Source organism: Staurois parvus, unplaced genomic scaffold (genome assembly GCF_062004578.1).
Source record: "Staurois parvus isolate SC_StPar_1 unplaced genomic scaffold, SC_StPar_1.0 ptg000394l, whole genome shotgun sequence".
Classification (NCBI taxonomy): domain Eukaryota; kingdom Metazoa; phylum Chordata; class Amphibia; order Anura; family Ranidae; genus Staurois; species Staurois parvus.
In genome coordinates this window covers 5315376-5336662 of record NW_028318190.1, presented here as the reverse complement: position 1 = coordinate 5336662, position 21287 = coordinate 5315376, and the positions used below count along the sequence as shown (strand labels likewise).

General features: G+C 43.7%; 1 protein-coding gene across 2 annotated transcripts in view; it reads right to left on the bottom strand.

Annotated features, from left to right (window-relative positions):
- Positions 1-21287, bottom strand: part of LOC149455434 (transcription elongation factor A protein 2-like) — a 113710-nt gene that overhangs the window by 40720 nt on the left and 51703 nt on the right. For both annotated transcript variants that reach the window (XM_089686282.1, XM_089686283.1), the window contains exons 3-6: positions 20312-20417; positions 19600-19672; positions 14986-15033; positions 2608-2673 (exon numbers count right to left, since the gene is read on the bottom strand). In XM_089686282.1, coding sequence (XP_089542408.1) covers positions 2608-2673; positions 14986-15033; positions 19600-19672; positions 20312-20417 — 293 coding nt within the window. The remainder of the gene's footprint in view (positions 1-2607; positions 2674-14985; positions 15034-19599; positions 19673-20311; positions 20418-21287) is intronic.

The window sequence follows — 21287 nt, the reverse complement described above, 5'->3', positions numbered from 1 at the left end:
GATGAGATTATCTGCATATTATATGGATTATTTTGTATAGGTGTGTAGATCTTTCCATCCCTGCCTTAAAAGGGATTTGGTTCTCTTGTTTCTTTTGTTTTTAAAGGTCTCCTTCCCTCTATTCCTTTAGATCACTCTTGAGAGGACTGTTATACTTTGGATCTCTCTTTTTCTAATTTCAGGGGTTAATGGTTTACTGCCTCAACCACCAGCTGTTCACTGGTTGGTCTTTAGTCAGGATATATCATGTTTGTCCAACATTTCTCAAACGGAGATGAAGGAGAGGTTCAGCCTTTACCTTACAAACATTCTTGCTTTGTTGACCACTTACTGTAACAATTGCTGTAAGTTTTCTCTCCCCAGTTTTTCATCATGTTGGTTACTTTGTTGTCCTCCATATTCTTGAGGTCCATCATTCAGTCAGACACCAATCTCCCTATAGTTGTGCTACCTGCCCTGCTCTGGAACACCAAAGTCTTTCTTGGTGTCTTTACTTTTTAGTAGCAATTTCTGTATTTACTCCCCTTTTTTCATCTAGCCCTGTTCAGGCATTGAGTTCTTTTGACATTCTTCCAGTAATATTTTCATTTACATTTAGGGGCAGGATTATATGGGTGGGGGGGGTTTATAATTTGCCAATATATACCTCCTGGAGACAACTGCAAAACCCAATTGCCTCAGAACAATTGAATCCTGTGTCTCTTAATGATCTCCAAGAAACAGATTTTACTGTACAACAATTTTGTCTTCCTGACATTTATACCTCAATAATCACTTAGCAAATGCTGATTTCACCAGTTATGCTCATTTCAGTGTTTGGTCTGGTCATTTACAGCACTGACATGGTAAGGTAAGCTCGTGTCCATGCCTTACAACAGGCTATGGGAGTGGATGGACTCGAAGTCTTTTTTTAGGGGGGGGATAGTTGTCTTTAAAACAAACATCTTTTATAAATTCCCCATTGTAAGTGTCCATAAGTATAACGCATAGATGAACTCTAAAAATCCTGTTTGTCTCCACAAAAGTTTGTTGCAATTTATCTCCATAAAAATTCTGAATAGACATTTTACCCCCAGAAGCGTGTCAAGCCTATTGTCAAATTTGTTCAGACTTGTTATTTATAGTGGTCAAGGCAATAAAAACTTACACCGTAATTTTCTGCAACACATGACTATTTCCCTTGTTTAATCCTTTAAATACCCAGCAAGTACAGAAAATCACCTGTTGATCTTAAAAACAAAGTTTAGCAAAAGAAGCCCAGCTTCTTTTGCTAAACTACTCAACCAGTCTTAGATCTCTACAATATTAAAGCTAATCATTCTGTAGTCCAATATATATTGCAATAGTGAGGCCGCTGATAAGGCAATACAGCCAGTCCTCTAGTACTGGGTCCAGGCCCCATCATTTCAAAAGGGGGGCAGGAATTATGGCTGTACTGCCTTATTGCTCACAGCCTGACACTGATTCTCTTCTGCCTCCCCCTGCAGCGCTATCAGCTTCTCTTCCTCCCTGTCCCTCTTGCTTTTCTGCAAGGGGGGGTCAGTTCTAGTATTTGAGCCTACGACCCTCTGCTATCCAAGCCCCATTCCCCCCCCCCTTCCCCCGTGAACACAAAGGGGAATGAACACTGAATGTTCCTGTGTCTATTCATCACTGAAGCATAATAAACTGTGTTTACTATGCTTCAGTTTGTGAATGAACAGGAAGCATGTCCTCAGTCTATTTCTTGGTCTCAAATGTAATATTTCAGGGATCTATTGTTTAGACCCCTGATATTTCATCAAAGCCCCCATTAGGGTTGTTAAAAATGTAAAAAAAAATTATAAATAAGTTAAACCATTTCTAAAAAATTTTTAAACAAAAATGAAGGGCTCGTTCACATGTGCTTTGCTATCTGAAGAGCAGTCAGTATTTTGATCACACTTCAGATAGCATTTGAGAGGCAGTGAGAAGGTATATGCCAGCTTGCCTTAACCCCACACCAGCATGCTGCAACCACGTACTTTGTACATGGTTGCTGAGCACTTGCATAGCAGTTCTATTCACCTAACTGGGTCTTGTTTGATGGGGATATAATTTCTGCCATTGCTGCGAAGCATAGCATTGTGGCCATGGCATGTGTACTCCCCTATCCACTGCCTCTGTTACTAATGTCTGTCAAGTTATGACCTGTGGCTGTGTTTGTGTGGCTACTGCATCCCCATAGCGTCCCCATAGAAGATGCCAGCACTGGCGATGGAACCTTGTGGGCATCAAACCATAGGAACTGAAGTACGTGTTGTTGCCTTTGGTTCCACTTTAAGTAAATTCTATTGTTGAAAATGAAATCACGCTAAAAAACTCTATTGCAAGAAATTAAGGAAAGCTGCCATTACTGACTCTTCTTCTGTAATTCCTTTTTTACCTAGCTGTCATACTAATGCTTTGGCATCAGAAATTTCTAAGTCACTGGCCAAAAACAAATTCAGACTTTCCATTTCCTGCATGCTTGTTTTGGATCAGAGACTCTGCAACTCTATGATGATCTTTTCACCAAAAAAAGTAAACACTGATAGTTTGATGATAACCAAGCTTAAATCTCTTAAGGCATTTGCCTAGTATGCTTACTTTTTTTGTTTTGGATCCTTTACAGGAGATTGCACTCTTGGAGATCGGGGGACATCAGAAGAAGCACTAAATGACAAAAGAATGTAAACAATTGCTGGCTAGTGGAATATTTCATTTGGTACCCTGAAACATTCAATACACGGCACATCTTTAAAATATCGCTAAACACCAACAGCAATAAATATTGTATTTCTTTTGGGCCCTGACCTAAATGATATTTAGTACATGTTTTTTGCACATATGAAGCTTAGATCTTATCTCTTTTCCATTTACATAAATAATTTCAGTGACCTCTGGATTTGTAAAGACACATTTCTAGAATGATGAACAATGTACATCTTACGTAAAAACATATGTTTTGAATGTCAAATAACGTACACGTTTTCTCTTAATTTTAACCTTCTTCTTGCTTTCTATGTTGAATTGTTGGTGAAATACTTGGAAAATTGTCTTGTCTGTAATCAGCAGAGGTTAGTTTTGTCATTTTGGCAAATTTAAAGTTGAGGCATCCACTCACATATGTGGAGAAATATGTTGAAATACATTGTTTGTTGTCACTGTTTTATTCTACTCTTCAAATTTTGCTGCAGTTATACAGTAAATACTTTATTCCTTGTATTCTGTGTGTAAAGCTTTGTTTTAACTATCAATATACAACTACCTAGCTGTAATAGAAAATTGATTTCTTGAAAATCTAGTCAATTAATGCATAAGGGTAGGACTCTCTAGGTACCGACCAACAACATCATTAGAATTAAAAAAAAAAAAAAACACAAAATGTATTGAACAAAATTACAAATAATACAAAAGGACATATACTGGACCTTGGAACCTCAACGCATTGCAGCTCTTAGTGAGCCTTCCTCAGGAGATAGAAAACTGATGTAGAGCCAACCTTGTGAAGACTTACAGGAAACGTTTGACCTCTGTCATTGCCAACAAAGGATATACAGTATAACAAAGTATTGAGATGAACTTTTGATATTGACCAAATACTTATTTTCCACCATAATTTGCAAATAAATTCTTTCCAAATCAGCCAATGTGATTGTCTGGATTTTTTTTTTCATTTTTTCTCTCATAGTTGAGGTCTACTTATGATGCCAATTACAGGTCTCTCTCATCTATATACAGTGGGGCAAAAAAGTATTTAGTCAGCCACCAATTGTGCAAGTTCTCCCACTTAAAAAGATGAGAGAGGCCTGTAATTGGCATCATAGGTAGACCTCAACTATGGCTCTCACAGACCTGTACCTTCCTGCACTCTGTCCTGCACTCATTACCTGTATCAATGGCACCTGTTTGAACTTGTTATCAGTATAAAAGACACCTGTTCACAACCTCAAAAAGTCACACTCCAAACTCCACTATGGTGAAGACCAAAGAGCTGTCGAAGGACACCAGAAACAAAATTGTAGACCTGCACCAGGCTGGGAAGACTGAATCTGCAATAGGCAAGCAGTTTGGTGTGAACAAATCAACTGTGGGAGCAATAATTAGAAAATGGAAGACATACAAGACCACTGATTATCTCCCTCGATCTGGGGCTCCACGCAAAATCTCACCCCGTGGGGTCAAAATGATCACAAGAACGGTGAGCAAAAATTGGTGGCTGCACAATTGGTGGCTGACTAAATACTTTTTTTCCCCACTGTATAAGGTGCGTAGCTTAAATAATAATCAAAACATCTATATGCAAAAATTATTAAAATATAAAAAACATGAATCATATAAAATATAATAAAGTGACTCGTGACAAGGTGCCAACATATAAAGTGACTTCAGTGATATCATGTATTCCGTCACTGTAGGAGTGATTCGTAGTGAACAATGATGATAGAATAAATTGTCCAAATGTGAGTATGGGAGATCAAAATGTCTCCAATAATAGGTGCTCTGTCCAAAACAAATGGTGAGGTGACCAGTATGTATGATAAGGCTGTGCACTCACCAGATGCACAGTCAATCTGCGCATGTAGAGACAATACTCTTATAGGGCACACTCCAGGCTCCTGTATAAATCTGGTCTGGTCAGGTGTTCCCCTCTCTGTTCTCTGCTGGTAATATGGCCTCACTTCCTCATACATACAGCTCGTGTAGTGATGACCAAGATAGCCGCCGGAACCCACGTGGTGCCGGTGGCATAGTGTCACAACGCTGTAGCTCCTCCTTTGGAAGGAGCACCTATTGTTGGAGACATTTTGATCTCCCATACTCACATTTGGACAATTTATTCTATCATCATTGTTCACCATGAGTCACTCCTACAGTGACGGAATACATGATATCTCTGAAGTCCTTTATATGTGTCCTTTTAATTGAAGGCAAATTTGGAGGCATTTTGTGCTGTTTACCCTACTGATTTGTTTGGGAACCATTGAGGCAATCTGCTGAACATTTGCAGGCCGCAATTTTGGCAGGTAGTTTTTTTTGGAAGTTGAAATGGCTTGGGTTTCTGTATACTTGTCAGGGTAATTCTTTATTGTGTGTTGCATGCTTTTTTTTATCAGGTATATGCCTTAATCTTCTTGCTAATAGAGGCAATGCGATGTGATGTGTGGTAGATATATGCAGCATTACCTCTGCTTTGAAGCCAGTGTGACCTTTCATGCAACCCCTAGATTCACATTTTGTGATATTCTGGTTTGGTAGGTATGGAAACCTACCACCGCTATACTCAGTTTTCCAATTTACGAGCTTGTAGGGGGCTCTTTGATTAATGATAATGTCTAAATCTTGCTCTATGACATCTTGCCTATTGACCTCTTTGGGTGCATGAAGCATCAGAATGGATGTTCTTCCATTGTGATAATTTTCAGGATTCTTAAAGTCAACATTGGTAATCAACCTTGATTCTGGTATATACTGTAACTGATGTAGCCTCCTATAATGTTACTATTGTGTCTCTATTTAGGTTCCCTTTTTTGGTGGCCACAATATTATAATTATTCTGCCCCCTCCCCTTTGTTGTGTGTATGCTTGTTACCTCTATCTACTGTGCTAGATGGCTGGGTTTACCCTCCTTGTATTTTACCCGATTCAATTTGAGGTCTGCCACACAGAACATGCATCTTTCTTTGTGTGCTTTCTTATGTATTCCCTTTTTGGGTATGTACCAGTAGCCTATGTTATATGAATGGCCTTATTTATGTTTACATGGGGTGTTTATCCATATGTGTTTTTGCTCTAGACCACTTTTCTACCTTCTGATGAAGCTGAAATAAGTTGAGGTCACAAGGTCTCTGAATCAATCTGGAAACTTTCCAACGAATGGAATGCTTTCTATTTATTTATGTAGTTACAATCCAGCACAGACTGGTCCAGTATATGTCCTTTTGTATTATTTGTAATTTTGTTCAATAAATTTGGTTTTTATTCTAATGATGTTGTTGGTTCTTACCTAGGGAGTCCTACCCTTCTCCCTTCTTTTTTTCTTTAGTACAATTTTTGGGATGTGGAACCTATTTTATTATTGACAGTCATAGACTTGGTACAATCTTATACTCAATTAATGTTTATTGTATCTTATGATTTTTTTCTTCAATAAACATTAACTACAGTAGAGTATATTTTTAAATAACACATTACTTTTGTATAAATGTACTATATATATGCATATGATATTATTTATTATTATTATTATTATTACTACGAGTTTATATAGCGCCAAAGGGTTTGCTCAGCGCTGTACAATAGGGGGGGACAATACATGGCACAGTACAACATAGACAGACAGCGTACGAGGGGTAAGAGGGCCCTACTCTTACGAGCTTACAATCTAGGAGATATATTTAGATTAAATATATTTCTGTGCAAATTGTAACTAAATGTATACTAGCTGAAGTAATACTGGCTGCTTTGCAAAATTCAGGCAATAGTCAAGAAATGTATGGATTCAGTTTATAGGTCAAAGGGTAAACAGAATTCTAATGAGTAACTTTAAACAAAAGGAAATGTTGTTAGTAGAAAATCTAATTATCATTTTCCCCACTGGGCAGCTAAACTCCTGAAAATCAATGATGGATGGTTTCAGGTGAAAAAAACACTTTGCTTCTGTATCATTATATGGAGAGGTCATAATCAGCTGAAAATTGGATTGATGATAGAGAAAACACTTATTTATAACATTTGTTATAGTGTTAAATCCCAACTATTTAATAAATGCTTATTGCGTATTTCACAGTTTCGTTTTACATGCTCCATTTTACTAGCTATTTACAGTATATATAGCATTTGTGCTCGTAACTAATGTTCCAATTTGTATATGCAGTTATTGGCTTTAGGAAAGGTTGAGGGTGAGGACCCAAAACTGTTCCTTTTTGGAATGTAACAATATCATGAGTTTTGTAATAGATATTATTACTTTGGGAATTGAGGACTAATTCCTGTTGTTGACAGCAGCACTAACTCATTTGATATGTTTATTTATTATAAAGATTGTATTAAAAAAAAATAACAAACAAGTTATACATACCTGCTCTGTGCATTGGTTTTGCACAGAGCAGCCCTGGTCTTCCTCTTTTTGGGTCCCCCGCCACCATTCCTGGCCCCTCCCACTATTGAGTGCCCCCAACAGCAAGCCTCTTGCTATGGAGGCACTCAATCGGGCTCACTCTTGAGCTCTGCTTCTGTGAATGGTCATTGTCCATTCACATACAAAGTGCGGCTTGGCCCCCCTGTTCTCTACTCATTGGCTCACTGGCTGTGATTGACAGTATCGGGAGCCAATGACTCCCGCTGCTGTGTGAGCCAATAAGGAGAGAGATAACTGGGAGAGCTGCTTCTCTCATGCACATAGCTGGCTAAAGATGGGGCTCAGGTAAGTATAAGGAGGGGGGGCTGGGGGGAGCTGCACCCAGAAGGTTTTTTACCTTCGTGCATAGGAGGCATGAAGGTAAAAAAACCTTCTGCCTTTAAAACCACTTTAATTTACACAATAAATAAATGCAAGTTCGGAAGCATAGAGTGAAGAGGGGCTGTTTGATGAACAATCATTTGTATTTACCTTTTGTTTTTTGAGCACCAGTTAATATTATTATTAGAGATGAGCGAATTACTCAAAAATTTGATTCGGCTGATTCGGCGAATTCGCGGAATAAATTCGATTCGAGTCGAATATATTCGCTGCGAATTTAACTTATAAAAAGGGTGTTTCTAGGCTTCAGAGAGCCTTTATATTAGTGCAGAACACTGTACCTTTAATTTAAATGCCCTTGGAGTCTGCTGGGGAAGAGAAATAATACTGTCAGTCAGTATGACATGCAGATGAGTGCCGTCGATCTTAGAATCACCGCACACTTCACTCATTTGGGCATTCACGGGGCCAAAACCAGAGTGTGGAGCCACAGTGTGGCGGTGGAGGCAGCAGCAATGGGAGGCCAAACAGCACCCTATGAAAAAATGGAACCCACCAGCAGTGTGAGGAGACCTGAAAGTGGCACATGGCAGAGTGTGGCGATGGAGACAGCAGCAATGGGAGGCCGTACAGGGACCCATGACACACTCTGGACCTGGCAGCAGCATGAGGAGGCGGTACAGGGGCCCATGACAGATTACGGGCCTGGCAGCAGCATGAGGAGTCGGTACGGGGGCCCATGGCAGATTACGGGCCTGGCAGCAGCAATGGGAGGCCCGTAATCTGCCAGCACCCTATGACAAAATGGAACCCACCAGCAGTGTGAGGAGACCTGAAAGTGGCACATGGCAGAGTGTGGCAATGGAGACAGCAGCAATGGGAGGCCGTACAGGGACCCATGACACACTCTGGACCTGGCAGCAGCATGAGGAGGCGGTACAGGGGCCCATGACAGATTACGGGCCTGGCAGCAGCATGAGGAGTCGGTACGGGGGCCCATGGCAGATTACGGGCCTGGCAGCAGCAATGGGAGGCCGTACAGGGACCCATGACACACTCTGGACCTGGCAGCAGCATGAGGAGGCGGTAAAGGGGCCCATGACAGATTACGGGCCTGGCAGCAGCATGAGGAGTCGGTACGGGGGCCCATGGCAGATTACGGGCCTGGCAGCAGCAATGGGAGGCCCGTAATCTGCCAGCACCCTATGACAAAATGGAACCCACCAGCAGTGTGAGGAGACCTGAAAGTGGCACATGGCAGAGTGTGGCGATGGAGACAGCAGCAATGGGAGGCCGTACAGGGACCCATGACACACTCTGGACCTGGCAGCAGCATGAGGAGGCGGTACAGGGGCCCATGACAGATTACGGGCCTGGCAGCAGCATGAGGAGTCGGTACAGGGGCCCATGGCAGATTACGGGCCTGGCAGCAGCAATGGGAGGCCGTACAGGGACCCATGACACACTCTGGACCTGGCAGCAGCATGAGGAGGTGGTACAGGGGCCCATGACAGATTACGGGCCTGGCAGAAGCATGAGGAGTCGGTACGGGGGCCCATGGCAGATTACGGGCCTGGCAGCAGCAATGGGAGGCCGTACAGGGACCCATGACACACTCTGGACCTGGCAGCAGCATGAGGAGGCGGTACAGGGGCCCATGACAGATTACGGGCCTGGCAGCAGCATGAGGAGTCGGTACGGGGGCCCATGGCAGATTACGGGCCTGGCAGCAGCAATGGGAGGCCCGTAATCTGCCAGCACCCTATGACAAAATGGAACCCACCAGCAGTGTGAGGAGACCTGAAAGTGGCACATGGCAGAGTGTGGCGATGGAGACAGCAGCAATGGGAGGCCGTACAGGGACCCATGACACACTCTGGACCTGGCAGCAGCATGAGGAGGCGGTACAGGGGCCTATGACAGATTACAGGCCTGGCAGCAGCATGAGGAGTCGGTACGGGGGCCCATGACAGATTACGGGCCTGGCAGCAGCAATGGGAGGCCCGTAATCTGCCAGCACCCTATGACAAAATGGAACCCACCAGCAGTGTGAGGAGACCTGAAAGTGGCACATGGCAGAGTGTGGCAATGGAGACAGCAGCAATGGGAGGCCGTACAGGGACCCATGACACACTCTGGACCTGGCAGCAGCATGAGGAGGCGGTACAGGGGCCCATGACAGATTACGGGCCTGGCAGCAGCATGAGGAGTCGGTACGGGGGCCCATGGCAGATTACGGGCCTGGCAGCAGCAATGGGAGGCCGTACAGGGACCCATGACACACTCTGGACCTGGCAGCAGCATGAGGAGGCGGTACGGGGGCCCATGGCAGATTACGGGCCTGGCAGCAGCAATGGGAGTCCCGTAATCTGCCAGCACCCTATGACAAAATGGAACCCACCAGCAGTGTGAGGAGACCTGAAAGTGGCACATGGCAGAGTGTGGCGATGGAGACAGCAGCAATGGGAGGCCGTACAGGGACCCATGACACACTCTGGACCTGGCAGCAGCATGAGGAGACGGTACAGGGGCCCATGACAGATTACGGGCCTGGCAGCAGCATGAGGAGTCGGTAAAGGGGCCCATGGCAGATTACGGGCCTGGCAGCAGCAATGGGAGGCCCGTAATCTGCCAGCACCCTATGACAAAATGGAACCCACCAGCAGTGTGAGGAGACCTGAAAGTGGCACATGGCAGAGTGTGGCGATGGAGACAGCAGCAATGGGAGGCCGTACAGGGACCCATGACACACTCTGGACCTGGCAGCAGCATGAGGAGGCGGTACAGGGGCCCATGACAGATTACGGGCCTGGATGCAGCATGAGGAGTCGGTACGGGGGCCCATGGCAGATTACGGGCCTGGCAGCAGCAATGGGAGGCCCGTAATCTGCCAGCACCCTATGACAAAATGGAACCCACCAGCAGTGTGTGGAGACCTGAAAGTGGCACATGGCAGAGTGTGGCGATGGAGACAGCAGCAATGGGAGGCCGTACAGGGACCCATGACACACTCTGGACCTGGTAGCAGCATGAGGAGGCGGTACAGGGGCCCATGACAGATTACGGGCCTGGCAGCAGCATGAGGAGTCGGTACGGGGGCCCATGGCAGATTACGGGCCTGGCAGCAGCAATGGGAGGCCGTACAGGGACCCATGACACACTCTGGACCTGGCAGCAGCATGAGGAGGCAGTACAGGGGCCCATGACAGATTACGGGCCTGGCAGCAGCATGAGGAGTCGGTACGGGGGCCCATGGCAGATTACGGGCCTGGCAGCAGCAATGGGAGGCCGTACAGGGACCCATGACACACTCTGGACCTGGCAGCAGCATGAGGAGGCGGTACAGGGGCCCATGACAGATTACGGGCCTGGCAGCAGCATGAGGAGTCGGTACGGGGGCCCATGGCAGATTACGGGCCTGGCAGCAGCAATGGGAGGCCCGTAATCTGCCAGCACCCTATGACAAAATGGAACCCACCAGCAGTGTGAGGAGACCTGAAAGTGGCACATGGCAGAGTGTGGCGATGGAGACAGCAGCAATGGGAGGCCGTACAGGGACCCATGACACACTCTGGACCTGGCAGCAGCATGAGGAGGCGGTACAGGGGCCCATGACAGATTACGGGCCTGGCAGCAGCATGAGGAGTCGGTACGGGGGCCCATGGCAGATTACGGGCCTGGCAGCAGCAATGGGAGGCCCGTAATCTGCCAGCACCCTATGACAAAATGGAACCCACCAGCAGTGTGAGGAGACCTGAAAGTGGCACATGGCAGAGTGTGGCGATGGAGACAGCAGCAATGGGAGGCCGTACAGGGACCCATGACACACTCTGGACCTGGCAGCAGCATGAGGAGGCGGTACAGGGGCCCATGGCAGATTACGGGCCTGGCAGCATCATGAGGAGTCGGTACGGGGGCCCATGGCAGATTACGGGCCTGGCAGCAGCAATGGGAGGCCCGTAATCTGCCAGCACCCTATGACAAAATGGAACCCACCAGCAGTGTGAGGAGACCTGAAAATGGCACATGGCAGAGTGTGGAGATGGAGACAGCAGCAATGGGAGGCCGTACAGGGACCCATGACACACTCTGGACCTGGCAGCAGCATGAGGAGGCGGTACAGGGGCCCATGACAGATTACGGGCCTGGCAGCAGCATGAGGAGTTGGTACGGGGGCCCATGGCAGATTACGGGCCTGGCAGCAGCAATGGGAGGCCCGTAATCTGCTAGCACCCTATGACAAAATGGAACCCACCAGCAGTGTGAGGAGACCTGAAAGTGGCACATGGTAGAGTGTGGCGATGGAGACAGCAGCAATGGGAGGCTGTACAGGGACCCATGACACACTCTGGACCTGGCAGCAGCATGAGGAGGCGGTACAGGGGCCCATGACAGATTACGGGCCTGGCAGCAGCATGAGGAGTCGGTACGGGGGCCCATGGCAGATTACGGGCCTGGCAGATGACGACGAGGCTGCCAAGTGCGATCAGACTCATCATCATCAATTAGGGTCTCCGCCTCACTACTAGCCCCCTCGGCTGCGTGTGGGTCAGGAGACAGACCTGTCTCTAGACCGGCTACCGAGCCACTCTCCTCGCCAGTACTTCTTCGCCTGACTGCTGAAGAGGCGGATGTCTCCCCCCGTTCCTGACCGCCCTCTGTTAGCTCTTCCTCACTGTACAGTGGGGCTGAGCCCACAGCATGCGATACTTTGCTTGGTGAGGGAACACCAAAGGACAGGGGCAGGTAGAGGACACGTGATTTCAGTGGGCTTGCTCCCGGGCCATGCCAACTAACGGTTGTGTCTGACGTACCCACCGACCGTTGGCTGTAGGTGTCAGAGGTGACCTGGGAAGAGGAAGACGACCGAGCCAACCAATCGATGACGGCAGGGTTGTCGGTGGAGACATGACCGCTGGATGACACCGGGAGCACTGGCCTCTGGCTGCGACTAGTGCTGCCTCGACCCCTTCCTCTGCTGCCACGTCTGCTCGCTCCTGAAACATTGCCTCCTCTGCCACTCCTCTGCGTGTTGTCTGACATACTCTTTAATTCAACGATTCTGTGTCCCTGAGTAACGATTCTGTGTCCCTGAGTAACAATTCTGTGTCCCTGAGTAACAATTCTGTGTCCCTGAGTAACGATTCTGTGTCCCTGAGTAACGATTCTGTGTCCCTCAGTAACAATTCTGTGTCCCTGAGTAACAATTCTGTGTCCCTGAGTAACAATTCTGTGTCCCTGAGTAACGATTCTGTGTCCCTGAGTAACAATTCTGTGTCTGTCCCTGAGTAACAACTCTGTGTCCCTGAGTAACAATTATGTGTCCCTGAGTAACAATTCTGTGTCCCTGAGTAACGATTCTGTGTCCCTCAGTAACGATTCTGTGTCCCTCAGTAACGATTTTGTGTCCCTGAGTAACAATTCTGTGTCCCTGAGTAACAATTCTGTGTCCCTGAGTAACGATTCTGTGTCCCTCAGTAACAATTCTGTGTCCCTCAGTAACAATTCTGTGTCCCTGAGTAACAATTCTGTGTCCCTGAGTAACAATTATGTGTCCCTGAGTAACGATTCTGTGTCCCTGAGTAACGATTCTGTGTCCCTGAGTAACGATTCTGTGTCCCTGAGTAACAATTCTGTGTCTGTCCCTGAGTAACAATTCTGTGTCCCTGAGTAACAATTCTGTGTCCCTGAGTAACGATTCTGTGTCCCTGAGTAACATTTCTGTGTCCCTGAGTAACGATTCTGTGTCCCTGAGTAACGATTCTGTGTCCCTCAGTAACAATTCTGTGTCCCTGAGTAACGATTCTGTGTCCCTGAGTAACGATTCTGATTCCCTCAGTAACAATTCTGTGTCCCTGAGTAACAATTCTGTGTCCCTGAGTAACAATTCTGTGTCTGTCCCTGAGTAACAATTCTGTGTCCCTGAGTAACAATTCTGTGTCCCTGAGTAACAATTCTGTGTCCCTCAGTAACGATTCTGTGTCCCTCAGTAACAATTCTGTGTCCTTGAGTAACGATTCTGTGTCCCTGAGTAACAATTCTGTGTCCCTGAGTAACAATTCTGTGTCCCTCAGTAACGATTCTGTGTCCCTCAGTAACAATTCTGTGTCCCTGAGTAACAATTCTGTGTCCCTGAGTAACGATTCTGTGTCCCTGAGTAACAATTCTGTGTCCCTGAGTAACGATTCTGTGTCCCTCAGTAACAATTCTGTGTCCCTGAGTAACGATTCTGTGTCCCTGAGTAACGATTCTGTGTCCCTCAGTAACAATTCTGTGTCCCTGAGTAACAATTCTGTGTCCCTGAGTAACAATTCTGTGTCTGTCCCTGAGTAACAATTCTGTGTCCCTGAGTAACAATTCTGTGTCCCTCAGTAACGATTCTGTGTCCCTCAGTAACAATTCTGTGTCCCTGAGTAACGATTCTGTGTCCCTGAGTAACAATTCTGTGTCCCTGAGTAACGATTCTGTGTCCCTGAGTAACAATTCTGTGTCCCTCAGTAACGATTCTGTGTCCCTCAGTAACAATTCTGTGTCCCTGAGTAACAATTCTGTGTCCCTGAGTAACGATTCTGTGTCCCTGAGTAACGATTCTGTGTCCCTGAGTAACAATTCTGTGTCCCTGAGTAACGATTCTGTGTCCCTCAGTAACAATTCTGTGTCCCTGAGTAACAATTCTGTGTCCCTGAGTAACAATTCTGTGTCTGTCCCTGAGTAACAATTCTGTGTCCCTGAGTAACAATTCTGTGTCCCTGAGTAACGATTCTATGTCCCTAAGTAACGATTCTGTGTCCCTAAGTAACGATTCTGTGGCCCTAAAGTCTCTCTGGCCCTAACTCTGTCCCTAATACAGACAGGTCTGTCTCTCTTGAATGACCGGAGGCTAATGGAGAATTGTAAGATGGCCGCAATTTATAGCTCCACCATTACACAGTGCTGGCTGGCTGGCTGCTGATTGGCTAATGCGATCACATGTCATGAATGAATGCATTATGGGTCAGCGCGCCTTGTCTGCGCGCCTTTCCAGAGATCCCCGCTCCGTCGCCACACATGTCGCCGCCATTTTTGGGAAAATTCGATTCATGCATCCGAAGTTTGCTAATTTTCGGATTCGGCGCGAATCGAATTTTTCCTGATCTTCGAAACGAATTTCACTTCGCCATGTTCGATTCGCTCATCTCTAATTATTATATAAATGAGAAAAAAACAGTCTATGCAAAACAAAGCTCACCTATTCCTTATGTAGTATTAGCTTCTTTCTTACCTTCTAGCCACCGTAGTTAGGAAACTCAATCATTTATAGAAGGAAGCTGTCACAGGGTGTTGCAGTGTGTTTCAGGAATATATACTGAGAAGGCAGTTTCTGCTTCAGTATGTATGCTTACCAATGCGCTAGCAATGATTTTCATCTTTTCACCTGTGCAGCCTTGACTAGGCAACAAATTTGAGGGTCCGCTATGAACAATTGTTTGTATATGATTGTAGTATTAAACAAACATTGAAGGAGAGATAAAAGAAATAAGTACCTTTCTTTGGTTAGATGTGGCTTCTTATGTGCGGAAGAAGGATGCTTGCTGGTGACCAAGACATAAAAAATAGATAATGTTAATCTTTAAAAAATTTGAAAAAGAGCTTGTGTTTTACTGTATTTTTCTAATTATCAAAATTAGTAAATTATTTCCTTTCAAAGTTTGGCACAGACATATGGACCTAGGCATTCCTACATCCACTCGAGTTGTTGTCATTGCATGTTTACTAAAAGGAAACTATAATGGAGCTGAGTCAATTTTTTATCAATTTATTTTAATGTAAGTAATGGTTACTGGTTTTAAATGAGAAATTACAGTAATAAAGAACAATGTGACTATGCAGGTTATGATAGGCATTACAGCTCTATGTAGGAAAAACAATATTTCGTAGGTTAATTGTAGATGGTTGTATGGCTTACATCTCTGAGGATGGTAAATGCGACTGGAGATAATGGGTGGTTGGTTCCATATGGATATGTTCTTTGTGGTAGTGTATGATGTTTAGGCTACTAGAGTACAAAAGGTGTGTTGTGGATAGGAACGGAGTGGATTTGGCATGGCTGGATGGAGCTTGGGTGCCAAGGTATGAGCTTTGCTGTCTGGGGTAATAAAAAAGTTGGTGATATTATAAAGCGTGGATATTAGGATACTTAAGAGGTGGGATGGAGGGTTACAGGGGAGGTTGAACAGGGGTAGGTGGAGAGAAGGCTATCCAGGGAGGAGCCATAGGAAGGGTTTTATGGTGAGAGGCCTAAGTGATTGATGTGTTAGTGGGTCCTGTAGGTAGGTATTAGACTAGACCTATATTGGGTGGGTTAAGGACTTCATGTCTAAGTTTGCCTGTTATGTAGGAGGAGCTGAGTTTGTTCTGAAATGCATTTGTTTGTATGTGTCAGTTAGTTTAAAGAACATCCACATTTTAATGTATGGGGTCATGTTGTCATTGCTGATGTGCATCAACTCTTCCGTTTGTGCCATGCGGTCTATCCATCGGAGCCCATGTTTCATGTCCAACACATTAGAAGTTTTCCAATATCTTTAAATTACCATTTTTGCAGCATTAAAGTAAATTGAAGGAACGTTTATAAGTGGAGATTATAAACCATAAAAATGCTGCGCTACATTCAAACTAATTAAAGTAAATGTGAAATTCAATATCTCAAGAGAAATATTAACAATAATAATAAATATAATTGTAAATGTGCTTAGTGATAACACAAAAAAAAGTGATGACAAAAGCACAAAACTTAAATCAATACGCATGTGCAAAAAAATGCACATACATATATTACATCACACGTGCAAAAATGTGAAGTGAAATATATCTAAATAATACACGCAAACTCAAAGTCCAATGAATATTAAAGGTGAAAAAAAGTTCCAATATTGGAATATTAAAGGTGAAAAAAATATATTTTTTGGTTAACTGTGTTTCCAATATACTGTGAAGTGACCACAGGTGAAACAAAACGTGCAGGTATCTGGGTGTAGATAGAGCTTGTGAATCCAACCACCTTCTGGATTAGCCTCTCACCTCATCACTTCGACCCTTGCGGGTCAAAGAGCAGTAATGGATCCCTCTCACAGATCCTCCAGGCACCAAAGCACTCCAAAACCACTTCTCAGGATATAATATTCCCACTCAGCTCTTCTCCAGGTATAGATGAAATATCAGTAGCAGCCAGTCCACATTAGACCCTCATGCTCTCAAATGAGGATATATGTATGTAAGTTGGGTGTACAGCTGAATCCACAGGTGTACCAAGATGGCCGCCACGCCGGAAATACGTCACCGCGCTACGCCGACGCGTTACGTCACAATATCACGTGACTTCATCAGGGCCCTGATGAAGTCACGTGATATTGTGACGTAACGCGTCGGCGTAGCGCGGTGACGTATTTCCGGCGTGGCGGCCATCTTGGTACACCTGTGGATTCAGCTGTACACCCAACTTACATACATATATCCTCATTTGAGAGCATGAGGGTCTAATGTGGACTGGCTGCTACTGATATTTCATCTATACCTGGAGAAGAGCTGAGTGGGAATATTATATCCTGAGAAGTGGTTTTGGAGTGCTTTGGTGCCTGGAGGATCTGTGAGAGGGATCCATTACTGCTCTTTGACCCGCAAGGGTCGAAGTGATGAGGTGAGAGGCTAATCCAGAAGGTGGTTGGATTCACAAGCTCTATCTACACCCAGATACCTGCACGTTTTGTTTCACCTGTGGTCACTTCACAGTATATTGGAAACACAGTTAACCAAAAAATATATTTTTTTCACCTTTAATATTCCAATATTGGAACTTTTTTTCACCTTTAATATTCATTGGACTTTGAGTTTGCGTGTATTATTTAGATATATTTCACTTCACATTTTTGCACGTGTGATGTAATATATGTATGTGCATTTTTTTGCACATGCGTATTGATTTAAGTTTTGTGCTTTTGTCATCACTTTTTTTTGTGTTATCACTAAGCACATTTACAATTATATTTATTATTATTGTTAATATTTCTCTTGAGATATTGAATTTCACATTTACTTTAATTAGTTTGAATGTAGCGCAGCATTTTTATGGTTTATATTCACTTGATCATTGGTATATGATTTAATGCTAGCAGCTGTTTGGGGTTCTTTTATTATATATTTTTTATTATTTTAACACACATTTGGAGCGCAGGAGGGTCACACCATTATAAGTGGAGATTGACATGTTACAGAAAAAAAGCCAGATAGAAGTGTAGGCCATGGTCAGAGATGTTTTCAGTTAATTGGTGTACCTGGAACTAGAATGTCTGGTTCCAAATATGGATCAGATTTCTCTTAATTTAAAGATTTTAATTACCATCTACTACGAAGTTTGTAGTTTATTTTTTGTATATTGATATTGATGGAGCCTTTTAAAAGGATCATGTTAATTTATTACCAGCTGTTCTCTGGTAGGGCATTGTGTAGGTCCCTGATCCAGACTACAACTGTGGAGTCTCCACTTGGTGTTTAGTTCTGAAATAAGCTGGAATATATGTGAGAGTAAGTGGAATGTTGCGCAGCTTTTTTGCAAGGTACCTAGTACAGTTCCATTGGCTTTCTGGGGCAAAGAAGAATGTGATCTGTTAGTTGGACCATTGTGAGATGTTGCCTATTGGGTGAGGTCTTGTAGTTCTTGTAGAGTAGCAAAGGTACTTTGTTTAAAGAAGGTTTGAGCAGGGAGGAATGGATTGGTCCATCAGGTGTTAAGGAAGGTCAGACATTAAATCTCAAGGGGATTAGGGGTTTCAATCGGTGGAGAGGTCAAATTTTTGGTACAGGGTATGGAAGGTTTGAAAGGTCGTTTAATTAATGTGTGTTTGTTGAGTATTTTGGGGATATGGATTTTTCTTGATCCAAGGGCAAGTATGTAAAGGAATTGCAGAGATAGCACGCTCAAGTGGTCCATGATCCTTCAGTGTCTTGTGAACGTTCCAGTCCACTATTCTGGATAGTTGGCTAGCCAAGTAATATTTCTCTATTTTATTTTTTAAGCTTATTAGATTTTAAAATATATTATGATTCATCCAGTTGCATGTGTAATTTTTAGCTTGGGCTACTGAGCTTTGTAAATAACAAGATTTTTACAACAAAGAAGAAAGGATGTAACCCAGGAAAACAGGGAAACCAAGAACTTCACCTGCTGATTGCATATGTAAAAAAGAGTATTGCTATCATGCTGTTACCTTGTTTACTTTTTAAGTCATTGGTCTGGAACAAGTAAAAAAATAATTTGGTGACTTGGGTGTAGGCTGCATAGGAATTACTTCCACCAGTTGCCCCCTACACCACTAGAAGCAATGAAAACAATTAAGAAATAATTTATTTGCTGCATTGCATGAGCAGAGGCGTTGACCCTGCAATGTCAGTTGACTCTATTCTTCAAGTCACTCAGTCAATAAACCAGCTCTCTTAAGAGTCCTGACATCATTGTTTCTGTATTTCAACTAAGGGTAATGTACAGACAGTAAACAGCTTATCAAACCAGGAGATAACTGTTTAGATATTGACCAGGTGGGATTGTAGAAGTTTTCATGTGGTTTCATTGTTTGTATTTGCTCATTATATGACTGCTTGTATTTCACATACTATGCAGATATTTAACTAAAGTCTTAAAGAACCAAACTGACACTGATTATAATTTGTAGAGACACTTTACTATGCTTGAGTGTAAACAGTAATTTATTACCTTACAAGTAATTAAAAGCAAAATGTGATGCATTCTGTGATTGCATGATTCTGTGATAATCTAGATGTAGGTGGCTCATTGTCTCTAAGCTGCCGTGGGTAAAGAGCTGTGCATCTTTAAAAATTAAATCAGTCTTTGATGTAGAATCATTAGATTAGCTTACAAATACAGATCACAGCTTACTCATACATGGCTATATTCTAATGACAGCCTCCTCATTAATATTTATTACTGCACTACCGTCTTTCAGTGTAACGTCTTTCTTCTTTCAATGTGCATAATTGGAAATATCAGCAATGGAAACTTATTGAAAAGAAGAATAAGGAACAAAACTAAGAAGCCTGGCCACATTTGCACAATAGAAGCAGGCCTGTGACATTTCAACACTTACCTTGCAGGCTCAGTCTTGGCAAGAGAATGCTTGACCATGGGAACAGAGGTACCATTACCTTTGTATGAAGATTCTAGCAGAGAGCACACAGAAAAATGGCATATATATCAAGAGGACAAAAGGGCAAGAGGAAAAAAACACTATGAAAGTAGAAGCATGTACAAAATAAATAGAGTCAGCATATTGTTTCCATGTCATTTATGGCTATCTTTGTGAATATCTGTCCCTTCTATTATAAAATACAGAATTGTAACTAAAGAACTCAGAGCATACCTCCAATTGTCCCATACTTCGTTGAACTGTCGTAGAGTTTCAACAAACTCCTGCTTCCCATGAATCCAGACTGCGTCCTGGAGGTCAGTCCTGGAACACTCATTCCTCTTATACATAAACTTTAAAAGCTATCTAAGTCTGTAAAGAATGAGCATAGTAGGGAGTAATACTTGTGATTGGTCTGACTGAAACCTAGCTAAAATACAATCCTATTCCCAGTTATGTTCATTCCAAGCATCCAATAATTCTGAATTAGAAGAAAGAGAAGAACTAACATACACATGGTACCATCTAGGCAGACTGACTGCACACCATAGACCATTTTCTATCCACCAGACCACAATCTTCTCTAAGAATGTTTTACACAATGTGGGTGAAAGACCAGTGATGTGTTATTGTAACTTGAACATTTTTTTCTTTCATCACTGTACCTACTTACCTAGTAGTTTTTTCCATTCTCTGATGATGATTTTGGCAAGTTCTACAATGTGGTGGTCCTTGTTGTACTTCTTTAACTTGTTTACAGTGACCCCAATCTTTGTGCTCTGAGGATGGAAGAAAAAAAACTGTGGTCTCGTCATTCTATAAAAACAGATAAATACTCCTAACTAGCATTAAAGCTGAACTCCAGGATGCCTGGAAAATTTCACCTTTGCAGCTACTCAGTATGCATATGAGAAAGTTTGTTGTTACAAAAGAAAAAGAGCCCAGTTAAAACAAAATATACCTTTGAAAACGCTGTGATGTCATCATTCCAGAGAGGCAGGTATATCAAATTCACTCTCTGAACATCCTCACAATTGCAAATGACAGTTCCCATAATTCCATGAGAATTTCATCTTGGAATGGGCAGGATTACAGTGTGGGGTCATTGGGGGGGTCCCTCAGAAAGCACAATGTAAATGAGATGGTCAGACCAGGGTCCTGCCCACTAGATAGTGTCACAGCATGGGGACATACTGCTTCCTCCTACACGGCAATACAAAGGCAAATTTACAAGACCAATAGCCAGGGGAATAGCAGGGATATTGTCCACCAGTCTTGTGAAAAGGAGGTCAGGGTGGCACAGCAGGATTGAGCACTGATTCAGTTAAAAATTTTAAAAGGCAGAGCACTTATATGAAAAGAGCTAAAGAATTTAGTGTAAGGTAAGACATGACCTTTTATTTTATCTAAGAATAGTACTGTCCAAAGTTCGGCTTAAAGTAGAATTGTGGCCACCCATTTAAAAAAATAAAACAACTTAATTATATGTGCATCTGCCATCCAATTTTCTCTTGGTCCCCATGCAAAGTCCCACAAAACCTATGGATCCATGCCAGTGAAGTCTACCCAGGGGCGGATTGACAACTCATGGGGCCCCCGGGCAACAGAGGATCATGGGGCCCCTGTTTTCTTGCCCAAACTCAAAAAAG